General features: G+C 41.2%; 1 protein-coding gene across 1 annotated transcript; it reads right to left on the bottom strand.

The window, feature by feature from the left end:
- Positions 1-4,043: 4,043 nt before the first annotated feature.
- Positions 4,044-5,054, bottom strand: LOC147421176 (uncharacterized). Its single transcript, XM_086504351.1, has 2 exons — positions 4,465-5,054; positions 4,044-4,314 (listed from the first exon to the last, which is right to left on the bottom strand). The coding sequence occupies exon 1, from the start codon at positions 4,938-4,940 to the stop codon at positions 4,476-4,478; it is 465 nt and encodes a 154-aa protein (XP_086360477.1). The 5' UTR covers positions 4,941-5,054; the 3' UTR covers positions 4,044-4,314; positions 4,465-4,475.
- Between the last annotated feature and the right edge of the window lie 6,160 nt (positions 5,055-11,214).

Raw genomic sequence — 11,214 nt, 5'->3', positions numbered from 1 at the left:
GACATTCTAATGTGGACAGTGCATGACCATCCCGAACTAACAGAATGCTCAGGTGATTTACACTTAAACTCAAACACTGTAAATCTTGGTTTTTCTCAAGCTTATCTATTATCATGTGTATACATGCAGGGCTTCAAACAAGCGGATACACATCATGTGTCACATGTGGACCTAGACTGAATGCACGCCGGGTGCCCTCATCGAAGAAGAAAATCTACGAAGGTCATCAAGCGTATCTTCCAGAGAATCATGTGTTACGCGATGGCTTTTTGGGAAGAGAGCCACCGAGGATGTCTGCACAAGCATAGTTAGAGAATAAGGAGATGTGTGATGACGGTTTGCCCCCAGGGATGAAGAGACTCTCTCTATGGTACGAGTTACCATATTGGCCCCAACTCATGATCAATCACTTGCTCGATCCAATGCACATATTCAAGAATGTGGGTAATCTGCTATGGGACCATCTGATTGGCAAGAAAGATACTTTGGGATCTAGGGTTGACCTTAGAAATGTGGATCGTATGGAGCAGTATTGGCCGCAGACAGCATTCGATGGATCGATAAGACTCCCTAATGCGCCATGGATGTTCACAGGAGCCGAAGAACGCAAAAGTAAAAGAGACCATTCGATCTATCACTCCGAACGTGTTTTACTAAAGAAGGAAAGCTTACCGGTTTGAAGTCACACGACTGGCATAAAATGTGTCAGGTATGTTCATAGTGGAATATATCATAGTGGGAATTGTGTGATAAATTAGTGTGTGGACTTTAATATCATTGTTGCACATGTTTTGCAGTTTATTTTACCGGTGGCCATTGAGGGATGTTTGTCTCTTGACGTCCGTAACACAATCTACAAACTTGCAGGCAAAGTTGGTGCAATGGATCTCACAAAGGAAATCAACGTAGACTCCATGCCATTTGCCAAACTAAACGCTGTGGAGGTTGTGTGCATGTTTGAGAAACACTTTCCTACTACCATGCTAACCTTCAGGTGCATCTTCTTGTTCACATAGTTGATGAGGTGGAAATAGCTGGCACAACCCTCCCCTTCTTTGCCCGCCTCCACACCAGCCACAACATCGCCATCTACGCCAGGTTTTGCATGGCTGACGGTCATTCCTAGCAGCTACACACCACTACCTACTCCTCTGGGAGTCACTCCAATCGACACTCCTCGCTTCGGGGCCCAGACTCCAGTGGAGACACGTGACGTCTGTACCCCCATCGGCACGCTGCTAGAGACCCCTATCAGGACACCCAGGTTCACGCATCACCGGTAAGAGGGCTTGCCTTACTCTGTCGACTTCAACGGCGGCATCATCTTGGATGATGAAGGCAAGAAGGTGATCTCGCGCATGCGCGGTTTTTACTCTCAAATGTTTAGACACTACATACTAAACACCTAGAGTGAAGTACCAAGTGATTTAAAAGACAGAGTCATCAGCATGTTGCATGATGAGTTTCCCGTTTCAACACGGGATGACTACTTCAATGAACACCTGATGAAGGTTTGAATGCGCGAATAATGCAAGCACAAGCGTTCCGATGTGCAAAAAGCAATTAAGCATGGGTGGAATAGACCAAATTGGCTAGCCAAAGAAGATTGGAAGAATGCGAAGAAAGCAGCACACGAGAACCCCGACAAGAGAAAGCAACAAAAGGAGGCAGCCAAAGCGCGAGTAGAGGCAGGGAGCTCACACCACTTGGGAAGCGGTGGGTGGGCATCATTTGAGGCCGACTTTGTAAGTGTTTTCGCATTGCTCTTTAGGTTTGATAGTTTAGGGTTTAGGGGTTTTTAAATTCTAACATAATGGATTCTTTGTATGTTTTGACAGTGGTCAATGACAAGACGTGACCCCACACCGTACAAGTGCGAGTATGCAAGCAGGAAGGGCTTAAATGCCTTGATGGACATTCTGAGTTCTCGCAACGGCATGGTTAGTATTAAGGTTTACTCTTTTCTATTTGTTGTATTGTTTTATAAATTATATATTTATATTTACAGAAAGCTTTCTTATTGTTTTTTTTGTTTTGCAAAATCCGACAGGTACGCCACTTGGACGCGATGAGACGTTGGATTAGACCACGTCAGTCTAGCCATAGCTAGATAGCATTAGTTTCCTTAATTTGTCATCGCATATGTATCATGAGATGACGTTTATACGTCTTTTTGTAACTATTGAAAAACCATGTATATTTTTTCAATAATGACAATGGTGTTGTAACTATTACATTTGCAAAGTTTAACAATCAAGTAATTTTGCATATGATGTGTACAATTGTCATTGATTTTTTTGTATCTTTATTTTGCAAACAATACTATGGATGATGGAGTTAATGGTTATAGTGTCTTGTGGGTGACTACTTTGGGTCTATATCTAAGCTTGCACTTTCTTTCAAAGGTGAATCTGGGCTTATCTTGGATTCATTTAGGTTTAGTCTATTATTGAAACATTCAATATGGTTGATGGGTGGCAGGGAATTGAAGGTTGATGGGTGGATGATGGGTGGCAGGGCATTCAATGCCCTGCCACCAAAAACATTTCTCTCGGGCGTCGCTATGTAAGGCTCTGCAGCGTCGCTATGAACGCCGCTATATGTGGCCTGCAAACGTCACTATAATCATCGCTATAAGCATTGCTATATAGCGACGCTCATAGCGACGTTCCCGTATTGACACTGTTAGCGACGGTCTTAGCGACGCCAGAGAGTATAAAAACCCAATGTATTTTTTTCGCTAACAGCGTCACAAGTGCACACAACCTCTTGTAGTGTTTCCACTACAACTAGTGAATATGCTCACTAAATCTTGAGTAAAAGTCTATCTAAAAACTTTTGTTGTTATACCTTATTGATGGTTTGTTGTGGCACTAATTAAGGGATGACTTAAAAGAATTTTTTACCATTGAGAAGAGCTCCATTTTTTTGACCCTGGCTGATACTTCCTGGGCAATTCAATCTAGCTGTTGTTTTGATACCAATCTCTTTACGATACTTAAATGGGTGTTGATAGGTAAGCATGCCTATTGCAAAAGATTACTCGTTTAACTAAGGTTTCTGTTGGCTGACCTAAACCTGGGTTTTTTCATTCAATGCTTAAACTAAGGAAATTACATAAGATGATATGGAGTTGTCGACTTTCTCTCACTGTAAAAGGTTTATTTTAACATATGAAGCAATTCTGGTAGGATTACTTTGTATAGGACAGTAGCTAGTCTAAATTTTTCTAAGTTTGACATGGATAACAACTGATAGGTTCTTTGAAGCCTGCCATACGTAGCCAAGTCTAACATATCTGTTTTCTTGACTATATGGATGAAGGTGAGAACTCTACCTTGGCTTAAAAATGGTCTAGCTTGTTGCAGTCCGACTTTGAAAACACTTGATGATTCAACTGGGATAGTTCTGATACCCTTGTATAAACTCATTTGGAATGATACTTCATTCTTATTATGATGTACAATTATGAATCAAAGACTGATTTGTTTTTGTACTAATCTTTGCCTAAACATCTTTAGCTACTCGTCTTTTGAACGTCTTGTTCCTTGGTGTTTATTTATTAAAATTAAAACAACTACACACACACTTAATGTGTCAAGGCAAATCGGGTGACTCGCGCTCTCTTTTTCAAACAAACATGCACAACAGACCTATCGCATGGAAGCAAGCTTCTCTCTCTCTCTCTCTCTCTCTCTCTCTCTCTCTCTCTCTCTCTCTCTCTCTCTCTCTCTCCAACGTCTTCCAATCTCTCTCTTACAACACAAACACACGCGATATCGTTGTGCACGATTCCTCTCACTCATTCATAGCTGCGCGCATGTTTGAGAGAAAGGACGGGGATGTGCTCGACGCGTGGCAACGCTCAGAGCTAGATATTTTTTTAAGCTCCATAAAGAAGTTATAAAGATTGTCTCCTTAGAGTCGGTTTTCAAAATTTTGAAATACCGACTTAATGCACATTTAAAAAAAAAAAAAGATCAATATTGGTTTTGAAAAAAGCCCTTTGAAAAGACAAGTCAAGATGTCATATTTCCATTGAATAGCCCAAAATTAACGCTTCTTAGTTAGGTGCACTTAACTTGTACAATTATCCTATTTGGTGTAGTATTATTTGATATATTGGATGTTGTCATACACATTACACAACATGACCAGCACCAACGAGCAAGATGATATTCTGCCTCACAAGGTATCTTTTGTGCGACAAAATACAAAACTTAGCAAACTATTATATACTCCATGCAAACTTCGGCTGTAGCTTCTACAAAAATCCAGCTATAAGTAGTATTCGATATACTTTGACGAGTGTTCCTACAAAGAGCAACGTGCAAAAAACCCAGTAAGTTTTTGTGTTTGTGTGTGTGTGTGTGTGTGTGTGTGTGTGTGTGTGTGTGTGTGTGTGTGTGTGTGAGAGAGAGAGAGAGAGAGAGAGGTAGCTATGAAAAAGTTCATTGAGGGTACCACGTAGCTTCTTAGGGAAAAGTAATTGGTTCTACGACAGGCTCGGGTGGTCGATCATCTGGTAGGGGTGATGCATCATTTGGAAGCCCACCAAGCTCGATGGGCCTGGGTGGTTTGTCTCCAGAGAGCTTGGGAGGATTATCAATAGGTCCTGGTTGACCAGTCCTCTTGGGAGGCTTTGGCACACCAGGCTCCACGGGCTTGCGGGGTTTGGGTGGTTTTTCTATTGGGCTTGGCCCCCCAGGCTTAGGTTTCAAGGGTTGATCATGAGGCTTCGGTGGAAAATCTACAGGCGCAGATGGGGGGTCTATATCCGGGGGACGCAAGGGCATGGATTGGGGATCATTTGGGGGGTTGATGGGCTTTAGGGGCTCCTCCAACAGCTCTTTCGCTCCATCGTCTAAAGGCGCAACTGCACAGCATATGGTGCTGCACATCATCAATATCCCCACCATGGCCACGGCCACTTGCATCATGCTTACTCTCTCTCTCTCTCTCTCTCTCTCTCTCTCTCTCTCTCTCTCTCTCTCTCTCCGCGCGCCAAATATTCGTGCAACATGCAAGTACTTATAGCAGCTTGCACCACCCTTGTATTAGTGACTAGCTCGGGAAGGTGGGTAGTGTCTTTAGTTCTCCATTTCCAACCTACAGTTCCTTTTCATAGATATAAATGTATACTTATGGTTGTGTTCACGTTATCTTAAATATCAACCACTTAGTCTTATGGAAAAAGTTCACGTAGAGCACGAGATCAAGTTTTTTCACATACACTAATAAAGCCAATGTTTGATGTATTCAAATCTACGCTTAAGCACCTACGCTTGTCTTCACACATGACCATTGTAGCCTACTCACAAGATTAAACATGTGAACCAAAAATGTGACATTGAAAAGCTAAATGGAAAAGGCCCAAAATAGCGTGTCAAATGTTAGATTTCTCCAGATCACACCTACCTCCCTCACGACCACCTGCAACACGTTGTAGGTCAAAGAGATCTTTCAGGTGCGCAGTCGACAGCTAGAGAAGCATCCTCTCTGATCTCTCCAAGAACAACGTGAGCTTAATCAGGAGAGCTTGTGAAATCTAATGACTTTAAGCTCACTCTGACGGATGCACTCGTTCGTGTGATTCACCCATTCGCGTGATGAATATTTTGGGTAGGCTATTCACATGAACATTTGAACGAGGACATAATGAATTTCATGTCAGCTATCGCTTAACATTATTTTGATTCAAATGGAATATTTAGGAGGTTGAATTAGAAAGAGTTGAATTTTTCTGAATTGGTTCATACACTTTGAGCGTCTCTAAATCGCCCCCTCCATCGAAAATGATTGAATAAAATAAAAGGACTGTTGATAAACTATCTTCTTATGTATTAAGAAGACAAGAGCAGCATCCACCCGGCTACAAATGACCTTACCCCCTTTTTTTGGGGAGTGTTTGAAAGTAGTTCAACCGCCTAGACCAAGAGATGTTGTGTGCTTCGGCGAAAGGGCAATCCTTTTTGGGATATTTACCCTTCCGCCTACTCCAACTATGTGACCGATTGGCTACGGCTCTCACCTGCTCTTAGGTTTCATGCGAGTTGAACCCACGACACCTTACCTCCTTGTTGTTTGAGAAAGAGAGAGAGAAGCCTCTTTGCTTTATTTCTAATTAGCAAGAGAGAAAGAAAGAGAAAGCCTCTCTGCTTTATTTATTAAAAGAAAGAGAGAGAAAGAACTTTTGCTTTATTTTCAAAGCTTTTACTTGAAGCTTTTGATTTCAGCTTGTGGCATCCCTTGTAACTTTAAATATGTGAGCAGGCCTCTCACAACTTAGAGCATCTGGACAAAGACTTTGAGTGTGAGCATCTACCTGCACTCTTGTACTTTGAACACAGATTAATACATAAAGAAATACCGAAAGGGGCGCCAGTCTTTGGGGCCAATACCTCTAGGCACGGAACTCCGCCGGGCTAGTGTCAAACCAATTGTGAACTGTGAACTGTTTTGAAGTGGTTATTTGTGTTGTCGTGGTAGATTCTTGACTTGGAGTGTCCAAATCTGTTATAGTTATCATCTAGGTGATTGTTAGTGGTCAAGTCGACCATACCTTATACTATTTATTTCAATCTCGATGATATAGTGCTCATGCTGGTTTCTAGTGGCATTGATCTCTTTGATTTTTCTCCTTTCTCTCTACCATCTCTCATAGCCAAAATCCCCCTGCCTTACCGGTTCACTTTGCAAACAAATATTCTCTGACAATGGCCAATCATTGAGTGGGGTCAAGCAGGGCTCTCGACTTATGTGTTGCATCAATGCCACTTACTCTAGAGTTGGAATTCTTTTGCATGATGTAACAACAAGTCATGCGTGATAGGAAAATATTAACTAGAGGTGCATACCAATCTATTGGCACTGCATGGACTCACATAAGATCTATCACCATGGGACATGCCTTTCTCATGGGGTGTTCCCTTGATGACACCCTCTTACTCACTAGGCGCCATCTCAAATGGAACAAAGCCGTGGTCCCACCCAAGACACTTCCACCATGTCATCACCATAGCCACAACATGAGCATCATATCTCTGCCAGTAGATGATGCAAATCTTTACAATTGTCTAGGAGTAATTGATCTAGTTGCAAGGTTGTGATTGTCACTCCTCTCATGGGGTTGGTTTATGTTGGCAAGCTTGCTTTCAAGGAGGGGGTGGTTCACTAAAGCACCCAACACCTTTCATAGAGTCAAAGAAACATGATGCACTTAAGGCTGCCATCAATGGTTGCTATTATCATGTGCAACAAACTAGTGAGGTGGACTTTGGGACTAAGCGGGCATTCTCTTTTGGCATCACTTGAAGATGCTTATCCACTCCAGCTTGTTAATCAAGATTTCACTGCATACTTGCTTTTCCAACCTAGGAAATGAGCACTTTAGTTGTCAATTATTGGAAGACTACATCAAAAAATTCTTAAGGAGCAAGCGATCAGCCGTTAGTTGAGCTACATGAGTATACTTGTCAAATTCTAAGTGTAATCCTAGAGGAGGCAATGTGCATGATCTAGAATGGGTTCCATGTACAATAACAGACAAAAGAAGTTTTAAAGCTAGTAAAAATATTTTTATGGAAAAACAACACGAAATCCCCTAGGCCATGGCAATGGGCCAGTTGGGAGTCAGACACTCGGCCACTGGATCAAGGAGGCCTTGTAATTCTCAACCCTGTGGCCCATGCAGAAGCTTGGTGCGCAAAACTTGTAGTCCCATTGGCTGAACAAGATCAAGCTTGGGCTATTATGATCAAAGATATGATAGAAGCAGCTAAACTTGGTTTGAAAGGTGGTAAGTGGAAAGAGGTAGAGGTTCATGACAAACTGTTAGCCTGAACGTGGTCTACCCTAAGTCTAAGGGGCATCTTAGGGGAATTGGTAAGGAAATGCAACAGAGCATTGGGAGTCTTAGAGTGGGGGAAAGAAACCAGATATGTCAAGAACTCCATTTTGCACTGGTCCCCCTGGCTCTCTAAAGTTGTAGATCCACCACAAAGTCCCTATTGGATAGAAACAGCCAAGAAACTAAATAATAAGGGACTGAATTGACTTGGGCACTTCTCGGATGGTGACATCAAGAGATGGAAACCACTTAGAGATATTGTTGGCCAAAAAAGTCATAAAAGAGCTTGACAATGTATTGATGCCAATATGTGAATCGGGGTTTGAATGGAATGCCTGGAGATGTCCTGAAAGCAGTCTCTCATGGAAAACCCATTCTATGCACAAGAAGAATTGGTCTAGCCCTATCTATGCAAGGTAATGTGGGGTGCTCTTCCGATAGGGGTGAAGATATAGGAGAGAGGGCTTAGGCCAGATCAATGCTTGGAGTGCAGGCTAGCTAGTGAGGATCTGGCCCATCTATTCAAGGAATGCCCGTCTATCAAAGGCATTGCAGGGAAAATATGCAAGTGGGTACAAAAGACATGGAAAATTGGTTTTTTCAAGACTGATTTGTTCCTTGGAGGTAAGAAGTTGGGAAGTCATGCCCTCCTCATCACACTCAAACTGTCATGTACTTCTTCTTCCATAATGTATGGCAGACAAGGAACCGCCGAGGGTTCGAAGGAGATCTTGAGGTGGCAAGCTTCACAAATATTATACATGAAACCAGAGTGCTAATAAGGACGCTCGGGTGCAAGCAAAATTCAAAAGAATGGTCTAGGACTACTCATGCCTTGTTGTCAAGAGACGGTAAGTAAAGCCCAGAAATTTTGTTCAAATTGGGTGGTGAAAGGCCTCACTGTGAGGCGACAAACATCCAGCTTGTAAACTTTTGCACCTCAAGGCTCGATACGAGATTGAGGTTGGTTTTGTGATACTATGATGTGTTGAATAACAATCCACTCACGAATTGTGATTTGCCAAAAAAAAAAAGAGGGACCAAATAAGTTGCAACAAGTTCTAGCTATAAACAACAGCAAAAGAGGCACATTTGTTTGGCTCATGAGGCAATACTTCTTGCAAGAATAATCATGAAAGTAATTCAACTTATGCATTTAAATTATTTGAACCCTTTCATTTTATCATAAAATATAACACCAGCTTATATTTTATTTTGGCTTTAGGAACATGTTATGAACTCACGACCCTCAAGAGAAACTATGAAGTACACAATGAGTCACTTGAAATACAAGACTTGGGCATGGCTGTACAAGAACGATGCCATTTCATGTGGCAGTTTGAAGTTGTTTGCAAAACTTAATGGTCGGTAAATTTTTTATGCTCATGTAACTTAATCAATAAAACTTAATAGTATTCTTTGTTTTTTATACAAAGCTAGGGAATGCCTAACTTTATGACAAAATGAAGATGCTTGTTGCAAGGAATCAAGCCATTTGGGCTCCAATCAAGAGGCTAGTCATCACACGGCCGTTATGGATGTAATGTTAGTAGCCACAATCACATAAGTAGCCCATTGTACTCTTTTTTCGTAGTTCTTTCTCCTTGCTAGAGTGTTTAGGGCTTGGGAAGGAGGGCTACACCATGGAATCATGAAGCTGATCATCTTCTTGGTTTGAGGAAAGATCCACAAGAGCAGAAGCTTGTACTATAACTAAAGATCTATTTGAGAGAATTATAATACAAAGTCCTTTTGGAGGGGGGCTAGATCCAAGAAAATCTGGTCCTCATCAAGTTTTCAATCTTAATTGTGTTATTCTCTTTGAGTTATGTGCATGATTAAATGTGCTAATATGTAAATGTGCAAGGATATCATTCTGCCACAATCTCTAGTCTCCTCTAAAGAATGAAAACGCTCTTCTTTTATAGTTTTACTCCACTAAATCTATAAGAAAATACTAGATTATCTAACATTGGATGAGAAAAATGAGGTTATAGTCAAGGTCCTAGAAGATCTCGAAAGCAAAGGATTTGACACAGACACATTCGACATAGAAGATGATTGCCCACTGGAACATCTGTTAGGCCACCTAGCAAGGAAGAACATTCATGGATACTTGGGAAATCGCACGTTTTTTGCAAAAAAATGGAAACCTTGTATAGGTAGACACAATTTTTGGCTTATTTCTATAGTGAAAACTCAAGCCTGCAAGAAACTTTGAATTTTCTCACCTAGTTGTTTTGTGCATCAAAGTACTCTCTTGATGTTCGTGACTCAATAAAATCAAGAGCTTTGTCATGTAGACATTACCTACTATAATGCAAAATTTCTATTTGGATCAATGAGTAAGTAGGTGTATAAATGTTTTAAGTATCATATTACCATGTGTAGGTCATGTGGGTGCTTGCACATTTATATGTTGCAGTTGATTGCTCTACATTCCATGCCCAACCAATTTTGTAGCTATTGACATGGTTTACTTAGCTGACCTGCCAAGAAAAATTGAAGATGAGGAATTACTACTATGTTTGCAATGTCCACCACCGCCATCAAAGGAAAAGAAAAGGGTGTGTCAAAAGGTAGTAGTCCTCTCAATAGAGAAAATTTTCATTGAGCACATGCCACCACCCTTGTCACTTGACAAGTTGGACTTAGATCAAGCACCCCTTCCCATAGATAAGGATCCAAAGGTCCTTATTCTTGATTGCATGGAGTTCTAGTGTCACGTTTTAGTGCAGGTGAGGTGATCCCACCGCACATAGAGGCGATGAAAGAGGTGACGTATGAACATGGCCAGCATGTTTTTATCCATCTTGGAGCCCTTCACTTCTTGTTGTGGTTCTTGGATAATTTCACAGTGTATATATGGAGCTATGCATAGTCCTCTGATGTCTCCAACCTACTTTGTGTGGCATTTTTTAGTGTTCCAAAGGATTATCTGGGTAGCTTTAGTCTTAGTCCCATTGCAAAAGGCAAGAAGGTGATGCACTTATTCTTAGGTCAAAAAAGTCCATTCTTTACCAATGTTTGACTGATTTTTGGGGTAAATAAATTCATTACAATGCTTACAAAGTTTAATTATTGATGATTCTATGTACAAGTTCTTTTATAACCTCCACGATTGTTGTTTAATTTTTTCAAAGCTTGAAAATATCTAGAAGTCTCAATTTGATGGGTACATCATTGATAAAACTGTGAGCTAGTTTTGGCTTTGGTTGCTTGCATCCCACCACTCATAGTACGCTAGAACATGATCCATATCCCCTTAATTCCTGAAAGCCTCCTAGTGTTTTAGTTTGTAACTAGAACTTAAACAAGTACCTCTATATACCTTCTTGTCCCACCTTTAAATGCCCTAATATACT

Source organism: Adiantum capillus-veneris, chromosome 28 (assembly GCF_014529385.1).
Source record: "Adiantum capillus-veneris isolate H3 chromosome 28, ASM1452938v2, whole genome shotgun sequence".
Classification (NCBI taxonomy): Eukaryota; Viridiplantae; Streptophyta; class Polypodiopsida; order Polypodiales; family Pteridaceae; genus Adiantum; species Adiantum capillus-veneris.
This window is presented reverse-complemented; position numbering and strand designations above follow the sequence as displayed.

Coding starts and splice junctions, on each gene's coding strand:
- LOC147421176 (XM_086504351.1), bottom strand. CDS start 4,940: ATGATGCAAGTGGCCGTGGCCATGGTGGGGATATTGATGATGTGCAGC.